Below are 14,180 nucleotides of genomic sequence, written 5' to 3' on the forward strand. Positions count from 1 at the left end.
AGCTCATGCAGAACAGGCAAGGTGAAACGAGACGTAATCGAAACAGAGAGAGAATATACTGTCCCAGAGTCAACTTTCTTCATTTACCAGACGAGGAAATAAAGATCAGATTTAGACTGGATAAGGCTGTGATTATAGATCTCTGTGTGGAGTAGTGGGGGCAGCAGTGTGGAGTAGTGGTTAGGGCTCTGGACTCTTGACCGGAGGGTCGTGGGTTCAATCCCCGTGGAGGACACTGCTGCTGTACCCTTGAGCAAGGTACTTTACCCAGATTGCTCCAGTAAAAAAACCCAGCTGTATAAATGGGTAATTGTATGTAAAAATAATGTGTAAAAAATAATGTAATTAAATGTAAAAAAAAATAATGTGATATCTTGTAACAATTGTAAGTCGCCCTGGATAAGGGCGTCTGCTAAGAAATAAGTAATAATAATAATATTAAGGATGATTTAGAATGGCCGTCAGAAAGGAATTTAGCCCTCCCTTAAAGTGGTAGCGGCTTTGGGTCTCTATGCCTCTGGGTCGTTCCAGCATCCTGGAGGAGATAGGGTGGGCATAAGTCAAACCTCAATGTGCCGTACTATTAATGAAGTAACTACTGCATTGGTGAAGAGGGCCCGGGATTATATTGTGTTTCCTCATAACAAAGGGAATTAGATAAGGTTAAAACACATAGCAGGATTGCCATCTGCCCTCTGGCTATAGATTGCACACACGTTGCTTTGCGGAATACTGCAGGAAACAGCCAGGAAAAACTTCCCTTTGTTAAACATACAGGTGGTGTGCGATGCCGAGTGTATCATAACTCATGTATGCCCGCTATCCAGGATTTTGCCATGATTCATACATACTCCAAAATTCCAATTTAGGGCAATTGCCTGAGTCGCCACGGAGACCAGAAGGAATATTAATTGGTAAATAATATATAGCCAGGTAATTTATTTTGTTTTTTCAAAAAATATTTGTATTCCTTTTTTTTTCTAAACAAATGTATTCTGCCACTGTTAGCTAGCCATTGAATACATTTGTAAAAAAAAAAACAACAATAACAAATAATGAATACAAATATTTTTGTAGTTCTTCATTGTATTTGTGATACACATTTTTGCTTTGGTAACTTCAATGCATTCCTGCTTAGTTAATATTTTAGCTTCCCATAATTTGTTTTCAGGGGATGCTGGCTGTCCTTTATGTCAGTGGCTTATGACACCAGTATTGAATCCCTCCACACAAGCAGAGGAAAACTATAATATTGCACATAGGGCCACAAGGGGACTTTTTCGACCTGAAAAAAGAATCAAGGACCATGGGTCACAAATGGAGATTAGATAAAGGGGCATTCAGAACAGAAAATAGGGGGCACTTTTTTTACACAGAGAATTGTGAGGGTCTGGAACCAACTCCCCAGTAATGTTGTTGAAGCTGACACCCTGGGATCCTTCAAGAAGCTGCTTGATGAGATTCTGGGATCAATAAGCTACTAACAACCAAACGAGCAAGATGGGCCGAATGGCCTCCTCTCGTTTGTAAATGTTCCTATGTTCTTATGTTCTTAAGAAGTGTAATTGAAAGGACCTTTGGCCTTCTAAAAATGAGGTTTAGGTGTCTTGATAGATCAGGTGGGGTGCTGCAATATACCCCAGAGAAGGTTACCCGCATATTTTTGGTATGTTGTGTCTTACACAACATTGCTATTCGCAGAAATATTGATATTTCGCACAAAGGGCAGTCTATTGAAGATGCAATTAACCACGATGTACCTAATGACGAAGAAAGACATACATCTGTGGCTCGTGAGGTTAGGATTGGAATTCTAAGGAACATTTTTTACTTGTGAGTGTTATTGGGAATATGAATTATAATTTGATTTCAAAATGTTTATTATTTTTGCATTGTAATAGTATTCTATGCACAATGATTACATACACACACACAGAAAAAAAAGGGGTGGGGGGTGATTAGGAAGCCTATGTATTTGTACAAGTCCAATTTAGGCTTTTTTCTGCCAGCTTGTGGAATTTCTTACAGAATTTTGGGGCACATCTTTCGAGATGACACTTGAGCTGGCTGCGCTGCTGGTGGCTGCAGCGTCTGTTGTAGTGGTACCTCTTCCAGCCATCCGGTGTGTTTTGTGCATAATGCCTGCTGTGCTACTTTGGTGCTGTTTGGAAGAGCCTTCAGAACTCTGACTCTTCAATGAACTTTTCCATGCCCTTTCCTATCTGCTATTGTTAGCCATACAGAATTCAGTAAATTTACAAAAAAAAACTGTTGAAGGTTCTCCGCTCTGAACAGATGTCTTTGCGGAATTCAGCTAACTGTTTCTGCATAGCAGATATCTCATCCTTCACTTGCGTGTTATTGGCTGCCAGAAAACCTGCAGTATCTTTAAAAGATTGAATTACTTGTTCAGGGACAACAGACTGAGTAGCAGAAACATTTGGGGACTGCCTAACTGCAAGAGGAGAGGCGGCAGGAACAGACACAGCTTGTAACCGGTGCCAGTTGTATGCATTAGTTTTGGACCATTTGGGTATCTTCGCAAACTGAAGAAACTTCTGCTTCCTCATTTGCAATGCTTTCCACTGTATCATTATCATCTAGAAAGAAATAAATATGTATTGTAAACAAATAACATACCCTAACTAAAGTGATGCACTGTATTTAAATAAAAAAAAATAGAAAAATAGCTGGTTCAAGAACCACCGATGTTTCTAATTCACCTGGTAAACCTTCTAGAGCTCGGTGGTCAAATGTTGGCAGGATATTTTCTTCCAATGGGGACTGCGGAATACCTCCTCCCGTCTTATGTTGGTTTTTTCTTAATTGCTGAGCCTTTTTATAAACCTGTTTGCAGATAGCATAAAAGCGCTTTTGAGCATTTTTTTTGGCATAGCCCAAACTGTTTACAGAAGTGGCTATGGTGTCCCATATTTTCTTTTTATCTTTTGGACTCTGTTTGCTTAGAAACAGTGTGCTTTTTTTGCAGGACAAGCTCTTTCTCTAGGTTTAAAATGCGGTCGTCTCTTTCTCCTATTGACCACTTTCAGCTGCATATTTGGAGTATTGCTAGAAAGTGCTGTGGTTTCCGGACATCCATTCATTCAGCTATGTTTTCACAGGAGAACAAAGGCGATGTGACCAGGGAATTTATAGGAAGAAACACCGATCACCTGTGCTAATTTATGTTATTTGGGAACAGCGAATGTACGATTTGAATTAATTTGAGTAAAAAGAGATTCTCATGCCGCTTTGCGAACAGAGAATAAATGTGAATACTGCCTTAAGAATCAGCTTACTCGATTTGAATTCCATATTCCCCCGGAGAGCCAATTCTCCTAAAAATATGAACATTTGAGAATAGAGCCCATAGTTCATATTTTTTCAACTTGTAAAACACCCAGTTGTCTCTCTGGCTTCCCTTTGCCATTGCTGATCCACTCTGGTGACTCCTGGAGCAGCCAAACCAACAGGGCTGTTCTCGCTACGCTGGCCCCCATTATCACACCTCTTTCTAATCAGATCTTTCCACATTTCTGATTTGAATGGAGTGCTTCTTATTGAAATTACTCAAATATTGTCTTTGTTTTATGTATTGATAAGTCTGTGTTTAGGTGAGTTCAGGAGATGCTCTTTGGTTCTAGCTGCCTGCCATAGACATCTGTAATGTAGGCTAGATCAGCCAATTTTTATACTAAGCACTAGCGCCATCTACTGGTCAGCTAGTGTATTGCCAGCAAAATAAAAGGAACTCCGAAGTGGCAGATCACTAGATGGCGCTGGCTTTATAAAGACACATTCAAAATAACAAAAAAACCCACAGTATTTGAGTAATTGCATTAAGAACCACTGAGTGATTGAAAGGTAAGGGGACACCTGCTCCATGCGCACCCATTATCTTTCCAGGGCAGCAATGTGGAATAGTGGTTAGGGCTCTGGACTCTTGACCGGAGGGTTGTGGGTTCAATCCCAGGTGGGGGACACTGCTGCTGTACCCTTGAGTAACGTACTTTACCTAGATTGCTCCAGTAAAAACCCAACTGTATAAATGAGTAATTGTATGTAAAAATAATGTAATTGTATGTAAAAAAATAATGTAATATCTTGTAATGATTGTAAGTTGCCCTGGATAAGGGCGTCTGCTAAGAAATAAATAATAATAATGCCGTTTCAACATTTCTGGTAGACTGCTTGCAAGTGTGCAGCTCTCGGTAGTTTCTTCATCTTTCGGTAGCTCGTTGCTAGCTTCCCAACTTTTAGATATATTTATTACAAGAGCAAGCGTTTGAAAAATGTAATATTGGTCATATGGTTTCTGATGCTATGACAACTGTGTTGTGTAATATCATATAATTTTGTGGGGGTTTTTTACGATGTATTGCGTAACAACATTATTGTAGATCTAATAGAAACGTAATAATTAGCAAATGTTTTAATTTCCACCAGCGTTTGCTGATAATTAAGTTTATACTACATTTAAAATGTTTTTGTGTTCAAAGTTATGTAAAACAGAATTGCATTTATTTTTTATTAAAATACTGAAACTAGGTATATTTACTACAAAGCCTCCTCTGCACACCAGCGCTCTGAAGTACGATATTAACGCATCTAGTGTGCAATGGACTGACTCACGACTTTTTCGGATGAGGGATGCTGATTGACAGAATGGATGCAGTGTGTAATGGTCTGTAGCAGGGCGATTGCCCTGCACGTGTGTATTTAGTGTTGATGTCATTTGTATGGGGAAATGGGTTTATTGTGTGTCGTTTTGGGGTTGATTTGTTTAATTGAATTATTGTTTACAGACGGGCACTCGATTGAGACTTGCTGCCTGCTAGGCTTGGTTGAGGGGAAGGGCAGCAAGTGATTGGCTGTGCTGGACCTCAATCAGCAGGTGGGTGTCTTGACCGAGTGTCTGTCAGTTCAAAAGCATCCACGGGGGATGGTTCTGGGCGACTGCAACGCCATGCCAGAGGGGAGCGGCGTATACTCGGGAGGAGAGGGTCCGCTCTGCAGGAACGACAGCTACGCAACCCTGAGACTGCAAGCGGTGCTTGTGAAGGCAATGCCCAGCCAAGGCCGTATGAAGCAGCACGAGTCGTTGTATGAATAACGGCTCGTGAGTAGGTTAGTTAGGGGATAGTGATCCCATGTGATGTATAGCGAGGGTTACATAGTGTAGCCGGTTCCTGGAGCGGGACGCCTCGTTTTAAGGCTAGCGCTCGCCCTCTGGGGCACCTTTTATTTGTAGTTTTTGTACTGTGTTTTATTTTGCCTTTTGTACAGCTTGCTGTATGTGTCCTCTGTGTGTTACCATGGCTGGTAACGTCACATGACCACTTTTACTTTTCTGTTTGTGTTAATAAATCCTGCGCGCCTGTGCCGGCGTTTCAAATCCACTCCCCAATGTCTCTCTGTACTTTGTAAACAGCGGCTATCCACGCACGTGACGTAAGACCCTGTCACATGGTCTTTTATTTGGATGGAGCATTTTAACCCCATCCATGCTGTCAAACAATAACAATAAAACGGTGTGTATTAAATACACAAAACAGTACATTTAAATAATACAACTAATACAAAATAACACAAAACATAATATGCACAGGGGCGGGGAGTACCCCATCACAGTGATTAACAATTTTGAAACTTTGGCAATATGTTTTTAAAAAAAATTCGGACAATGAGGGACACAGCAAAGGTAATGCATTCCCTCCCTTATAAAAATGTTTCCCATAGTAAAAGCATAGCAAACCATGTTAACTAATGCATAGTATAACCATGGGAGAAAATGACATAATTATGATCCATTGTTATTAGCTGCTTCGGTTTAAGTAGTGTGTAGTTTTGTGTGATTCATTGTCTAGTCTAGTGGTGAAAGATCATTAATCAGAACGTATAGGGGTTATAATGACATTATTATTATAATTTGTTTATTTAGGAGACGCCTTTATCCAAGGCGACTTACAGAGAGTCGGGTGTGTGAACTATGCATCAGCTGCAGAGTCACTTACAATTACGTCTCACCCGAAAGACGGAGCACAAGGAGGTTAAGTGACTTGCTCAGGGTCACACAGTGAGTCAGTGGCTGAGGTGGGATTTGAACTGGGGACCTCCTGGTTACAAGCCCCTTTTCTTTAACCACTGGACCACACAGCCTCCTATACATGCTTAACAATTACAGGCGTGCTGTGTAACCAGCTTAATATTTACACACTTCAAAAGGACTTCCTGGTATTGTGTCATTCTGCTGCTGTACACAGGGCAATGTGGGCGGGATGTCACTATATAACACTAATATAAAACCCTGTACAGAACTGCAGCAGCTAACCAACATGGTGTCTATATGAAGTTGTAATCTACTGTGCTAGCATTGCCTGCTGTGTGCTGGGTAGAGCCTCGCTGTACTGTACTGTACTGTACACAGGGCAATGCTGACAGGACCACACTATATAACACTAATATAAAACCCTGTACAGAACTACAGCAGCTACACAACATGGTGTCTATATGAAGTTATAATATTGTGGGCTGCATTGTCTGCTGTGTGCTGGGCAGATATAACATCATAACATACCAGTATCAGTTTTAATCTGCTTCTCAGACACGATAACTTGTTACATTTTTCCCCACAAGTCAAACTTGCTTTGTATTTTCACACATTGAAGCGTATGGTTTTTAATGACTAAATTACAATTCTGCTGAGTCTAATACATGTTATCTGTCAGAGTTTAAGCTTCTAGCAACTATAACCGTATTAATATAAAGTAATTGTATGTAACAAAATAATTCCATAAATATTACCTGTTGTGCACTTCCATTAGCAACAGGTCTGAAATGTTCAGTTTTGAAAGAAACACATGTTCTAGCAAACATTTTCATTTCAAAACTGACATCTGGAACTACTCTAAGTTCTCAGTTTGATTACCTTGCTTACCAGGAAGTCTGGTTACTGTACTTCCTAGGTTACCCCAGCAGTGTCTTCTGGGCCCTGTTACTGGCTGAAAGCATGTCAGTCAATAGGGGAAGCAGCTGGTTAAATAAGCTTTTTTTTCTTGTGTTTTCTTGTGTTTTTTAAATTTAGTCTCCCTTTCCTACCTAGACCAAAATTAATCTTTAGCATTAGAAAAATATAACCCTTTTGAGACGAGCTTTGAAACAGACTTTAAAGTTGTAAGTGTAAAAAGTTGTCAGGATGTTAACAATGAAAATACAAATTACAGGTACGTTTATTTAAACAGTTGTAGCAACATGTGGGGACGTATAACGCTATATTTTTCAGGACCCAGATACTTACTCGTTAATCCAAATACTAAACATATAAGATGCTGAAATGCATGTGTAAGATGTATTATTGTTTAGGACCAATACATTCAGGACCAGTAATTATTTCAAAGTTAGGTTAATATTTATATTTACAAATTTAATAATTAATATAAACTATGCAAATGGAATAAAACGGCATCAGTATCACAATTAATAAAATAATAATAATAAGACATAAAAACGCTTACTGTTAAAAGGCTAATAATTCAACTGGTTAAACTCTCCTGTTAACATTAAGCTTGCTTTGCAGTGAGTAGTGTATTAGTGTTTGCCTTCTAATAGTTTGTATAAAGTTATTTAAGGGTCTCTTGTATACAGCACACTTTATTGATAAACTCGGAGTGGGTTCATTTGAGAAGTTGGTAACAGCATGTACTCTGTCTGCATCCAGTTGAATTATTGATATAAAAGTTCTTTCTCCATCATATCTGAATTCCAACTTTACACACCCATGGAAAGGTGTTGACTGAAACCATTGTCCTTTCTTTTGTAGTTAAGTCAGTTGGGAGCAAGTCTGAGTTTTTAGGTGTTTTTTTTTGCATTTTAATACTGTGTTACATAGAATGGTTTTGATCATGAACGAATGTCTGAATACTATAATAAAAACATTTTGCAATATAGAACATTATAGTGGAAGCACTTAACAGGGTTACATTTTTCAAAATGTACAATGTGTTTTGGCTCATTTCTGTTGATTTTGTATTCTCTGTTAGTCTTTCTTGTGGTTTATGGGTTAAGTGTTTGTGTTCCTGTATATTTTTAGTTTTGTCTAAAACCAAATCTTTTGGTTTCCTTTTGCATGTGTGACTTTTTCACAGCTGCTAAACCACAATAAAGGTGTTTTTTTTTTATATAAAGCAGGAGAGCAGGGCAGTTTAAACGGTGCATGGTGCATATATATATATATATATATATATATATATATATATATATATATATATATATATATATAAACTGTTGTCACTATTTGTATATATGGGTTTTGTATAGTTAAAACATTTCTGTGATGTCACCATTTGATCTGTTGATTGATTAATTCTATGAATCTTCTAACTAAAAGTGGCTTTGAAGAGAAAGGGAGAGCAGGGCAGATACATTGTTGATTAACAAATCCACAGTTTGTGCTGCGAATCTACAGAAAACTGTTGCTTCATCAACAAAAGCACAGTCAGAACAATTCAACAGTAAAGCGAATAAATGATACATTAACATAATGTAAACAAAGTTTTCATAATTACAAATTCACTTCCACATAAAAATCCCGCCTTCTAATTTTTATTTCACATTCCTTCTTGACCAGTTCAGGAACAACAGCAATTTCATCAACACTTAGTGAATCTCCATCAATTACACAGACGTTAGATGGAATCTCAGCTTTTGCATTTCTTTTGTTTACCATTGTTCAAACAAGCTTACAGTCTACTTACATTTTGCCTGAGTACTTCTCAAAAACCGATTGCTAGCAATGATATTTAGGTTTTCATTTGTTTTAGGTTCACTACTAGCAGTGTGGAGTAGTGGTTAGGGCTCTTGACCGGAGGGTCGTGGGTTCAATCCCAGGTGGAGGACACTGCTGCTGTACCCTTGAGTCGCCCTGGATAAGGGTGTCTGCTAAGAAATAAATAATAATAATAATCAATACCATTCCTCTGTTTTCCCAGTTCACACTCCTTTGTTTTTTGCTTTTTTATTTTTCTTATGCCACATTCATGTTCTACATCCAAAACACAGTCCTCACTGCTACCTGCACTTACAACAGACACTTGTGTGGCATTTCAAACTCTCATGACAACATTTCCACAATGTAAGAGACAAACTGTCTGAACTAAGCACAACAAAAGGAGGTCGTGTGGTCAGGTGGTTAAAGTAAAGGACTTCCCGGCTCAGCCGCTGACTCACTGTGTGACATTAAGCAAGTCACTTAACCGCCTTGTGCTCTGTCTTTCGGGTGAGATGTTATTGTAAATGACTCTGCATCTGATGCATAGTTCATGCACTCTAGTCTCTGTAAGTTGCCTTGGATAAAGGCGTCTGCTAAATAAGCAAATAATAATCAAAGAACAAATCCAAATAAACAATCAATTGAATCTCATTATCAAACAAGTATCAATTAGGAATAAATGTTTTAAGTGGCATAAACTTATTGTTCTTTATCCTTTACACACATTGTAATTACTTGTGTGTATATATGTATGTATATATATATATATATATATATATATATATATATATATATATATATATATATATATATATATAATATATAAACGGTATATGGGTTTTGTATTTACACATTGTTGTAATTATCACTTTCCCTTTGCCGTATCCCATGTTTTTCATATTGCAATATATTATTAATTTTTTTGCATATTCCTGATTAGTTTTGAAATTGTTTTCTTCACAAATCACAGGTAAATCAACTAGGGAATTACTTTCTATCTCACAACAGTAACAGATCTGAACAAATCACCCTTTTTAGGGTAAAAGGAGGACCCTTATACAGTACGTTGATTGTGTCTGTCAGCCTGTCTGTCACTACCTTTATTTTGACCAAACTTTTATCATACACTGCTAGGCTCATAGTTGAACCAAACTTTAAACTTCTTTTGCAGATTCCCTTCGTGAAAACTCCTCCACCATGGAAAATAACAAGACAATCATCAACCTAGCAGATGAAAGCATTGTGAGCAATGAGCTTTCCACAACCATCGGCACCCTAATCCTGACTCTGGTTTTCCTGATCGGAGTTCCGGGGAATCTTTTCATAATCTGGAGTATTTTATTCCGGACCCGGAAGCGCTCTGTCACCTGCCTCCTGATTCTTAACCTCGCGCTGGCAGACGGGACTCTGATGCTCCTGACTCCATTCTTCATCGTGTACTTGGCGTTGCAAGACTGGGTTTTTGGGATAGTCCTGTGCAAGATCTTGTTCTACCTCTGCTGTATGAATATGTACGCCAGCATCTTTCTCATTACGCTCATGAGCCTTGATCGCTTGGTGGCCGTGGCTTGGCCCCGTAAAATGGCAATTTTACGGAAGAAAGGGTTGGTGATCAAGGTCTTGGTCACACTGTGGATGATGACTTTGGCATTTGCGGTTCCTGCGGTCGTGTATCGATACATAAGGACCGATGCAAGGGAGAACCGAACTGTCTGCATGCCTTTCCACAAGAGCAGGGGTCACCAGGTATTCCAGTATGGGTTTGAGACGTTCATCGGGTTTGTGGTCCCGTTCTCTGTAATTTTGGGGAGTTATGGGTATATCTTGCGCCGTTTACGGAGCTCCAAGTTCCAAAGGCGCATCCGCAGTGAGAAGCTGATCCTGGCGATCATCGTGATGTTTGGAGTCCTGTGGCTGCCCTACCATGTGGTCAATATCATTCAGGTACGTCATGTCTTTCTTTCTCAGGTAAGGCTATAAGAAAGTCAGGTAGACAGAAGTTTTGGCCAAGGGTCCCCGACGGTCTCCCCCGGTAAAGGCACAGCCGTGTGATGTGCATGGTGAGTCATACAATCAGGGAGTGCAGGTTCGCATCCTGACTTTGCGAAGTCGCCAATCTCAGCGGACCCTACCAGCCAGGCACCCAGTGAGCTCAGACAGACACCTGCAGGGCTGGCCTTTGTCCCCAGAGGCCGTTAGCTCGCTGACATTCAGTCTCGAGTTCCTAGGTGTAGAAGAGGAAGCTGGCTTGGTCGTGGGATTGAACCTTCAGTTCTCCTAAGCTGTGTGGGGAATTTCTGTGGTGAGGGGGGAAAATACATCTAAATTCAAGACAAAATCAGGGGTAAAATTGGGCACTCTAAATAAAAATAATTTTAAAAAAGGGTAGCACAGAATAGTTGATTTGTTGAATAGTAAAGTGACAGTCAACCTCAATCTCTTGAAGTTGATTGATTGCACTTAACGTGATTGTGACGTCATTGTGATGGATTCAGATGGATGGAAGCACATTTACAGTTGCAATCTATGAATATATAAATGTAATTTTAAAACTTAAATCGTTTTTAAAAAAAACCATGAACAGCAATGAGTTAGGAAACAGTACATTCAAAAATAGAGCTCCAGACACTATCAAATGCATCATTTAACAGAATTTTTAAAGTGGCGACTAGTTGACTTATTCATTTAAGCATTCGACTGTGTGCAATTAGAAGTCATTCTTCAGTGTACTAATTGAGAACTAATAGAAATGAATCTGTCCTTTCCTTGTCTCTTATGATGCAAGACTACTATCTGTCTCCTCATTAAACGAATAGAACTGAATCTGTCCAGCTGACCCCATTTCCCAGTATCCAGGGATTTCTGCTTTGTACGCAGTGCTGCCAGACTGCTACCCCCCAGCCACAAGTGTCATTTTCATTTTGTCTAGTAATGACATGTAAAAATATAATATTTACTACAATAATTTAAGACTACAAATCAAATACTATGATGCAAGAAACCACCACATCAACAGAACAAGTTCTAATCAATTTATGTCAGAGGAATCATTGTGCTAAAATAACAATATGTTCTCTACACATTACATTATATAAAAATATAAATCTGTACAGTAGGCCTATACAGTATAGTACAGTAGTAAATCAAATTAATACCTAGCACAGAGATTATATTGAAACTAAATTATTTTTGCGCATTTGCTTTTTTTACTGCAGCCTACTTAGTACACAATTAACACAAAACAGATCAAGGTTCGTGTGACAGGGTGGACGAGTGGTGACGTCAGGCCAGAAGCAGGAAGGAAAAACTGACACCAGATAAGTACTGCAGTTACAAAACAAACGCGGCGTGCGCCGTTTATTTAAATACAACAAAAATAAATAAAAGGTTTTAACAAAAAGAAAGACTTGCTCACGGAGCGAAAATAAAACAGTTAAACAAAAACAAATCTCGAACGCAAAAGTAAACGATACTTGTCAGGCTGGGCAGTAGCCTTCACTGATCCAGTGTTTACTATTACTTTTATCTCTAGCTTGCTCGCTCCACGCTCTCGTTCCTCCTCTGAACACACCCACCCTGAACATTGAGAGCTGCAAGATTTTAATACCGTCGCTGAGGGGTTTAACTAGCTGGCAATTATTCTATTACCCCTCGGCCACAATCTGCACAAGTTTTTTTAATAACTGTGGATGGGGCTACCCATCCATGCTACTAAACAATACAATAATATAAAACACATGGCTACGCCGTCACATTTATAAATAACAGAACAATAACAAAACCCGCGGCGTTTCCCCGTCATATACAAAAACAATAATAAATTCTAAAACAAACAAATACAAAACAATAACCTGCACAGGGGCAGGGGGGAGACCCCGTTCTAAAAATAAATAAACAAATTTGTGTACAAAGTGTACAGGCTCCTCGCCCTGTCACAGTGCCAAATTAACATGTTATCTTACTATACACCTTACATCTTACATTTTACAGTGTACACATGGCTGCAAGTAAAACATTATGGTGCAATCTACAATCTAATTTCAGTTTCAGAGTTTTTAAATTATACTCTTAGGAGGACAATGTCCCGCATAAAAGATTAATTCTCAAATTTAACGCAGTAGGGATTCAAGGAAATGCATGCACATGGATTAGGGAGTGGTTAACATGTAGAAAACAGAAAGTACTGATTAGAGGAGAAACCTAAAAATGGAGCGACGTAACCAGTGGTGTACCACAGGGATCAGTATTAGGTCCTCTGCTATTCCTAATCTACATTAATGATTTAGATTCTGGTATAGTAAGCAAACTTGTTCAATTTGTAGACGACACAAAAATAGGAGGAGTGGCAAACACTGTTGCAGCAGCAAAGGTCATTCAAAATGATCTAGACAGCATTCAGAACTGGGCAGACACATGGCAAATGACATTTAATAGAGAAAAGTGTAAAGTATTGCATGCAGGAAATAAAAAAGTGCATTATAAATATCATATGGGAGATACTGAAATTGAAGACGGAATCTATGAAAAAGACCTAGGAGTTTATGTTGACTCAGAAATGTCTTCATCTAGACAATGTGGGGGAGCTATAAAAAAGGCCAACAAGATGCTCGGATATATTGTGAGAAGTGTTGAATTTAAATCAAGGGAAGTAATGTTAAAACTTTACAATGCATTAGTAAGACCTCACCTAGAATATTGTGTTCAGTTCTAGTCACCTTGTTACAAAAAGGATATTGCTGCTCTAGAAAGAGTGCAAAGAAGTGCAACCAGAATTACCCCGGGTTTAAAAGGCAAGTGGTATGCAGACAGGCTAAAAGAATTTAATCTATTCAGTCTTGAACAAAGAAGACCACGCAGCGATCTGATTCAAACATTCAAGATCCTAAAAGGTATAGACAATGTCGACCCAGGGGACTTCTTTGACCTGAAAAAAGAAACAAGGACCAGGGGTCACAAATGGAGATTAGATAAAGGGGCATTCAGAACAGAAAATAGGAGGCACTTTTTTACACAGAGATTTGTGAGGGTCTGGAACCAACTCCCCAGTAACGTTGTTGAAGCTGACACCCTGGGATCCTTCAAGAAGCTGCTTGATGAGATTCTGGGATCAATAAGCTACTAACAACCAAACAAGCAACATGGGCTGAGTGGCCTCGTCTCGTTTGTAAACTTTCTTATGTTCTTATGTTCTTTTATGTCAACAGCAGCACCTTTTTAAATAAATTATGTTCCCTTTGATACCCGGGGGTAAACTATAGGGATTTGTTTCATAATCTAACATGAATTATTAAACCTATGCTTATTATCGGTTAAATAATTAATGTTAGATTGTGAAACAAATCCCACCACCTGTCTCTTATGGTTCAAGATTACTGTCTGTCTTCTCACTAAAGTAATAAAGTGGATCGGTCCA

At 38.9% G+C, this 14,180-nt stretch overlaps 1 protein-coding gene across 1 annotated transcript in view; it reads left to right on the forward strand.

The window, feature by feature from the left end:
• Positions 1-14,180, forward strand: part of LOC117398337 (leukotriene B4 receptor 1) — a 32,252-nt gene that overhangs the window by 13,722 nt on the left and 4,350 nt on the right. Inside the window, exon 2 of the mRNA XM_033997332.3 lies at positions 9,939-10,711. Within this exon, the coding sequence (XP_033853223.3) occupies positions 9,965-10,711 (747 nt within the window). The 5' untranslated portion in view covers positions 9,939-9,964. The remainder of the gene's footprint in view (positions 1-9,938; positions 10,712-14,180) is intronic.

This window comes from Acipenser ruthenus, chromosome 54, assembly GCF_902713425.1.
Source record: "Acipenser ruthenus chromosome 54, fAciRut3.2 maternal haplotype, whole genome shotgun sequence".
Lineage (NCBI taxonomy): Eukaryota > Metazoa > Chordata > Actinopteri > Acipenseriformes > Acipenseridae > Acipenser > Acipenser ruthenus.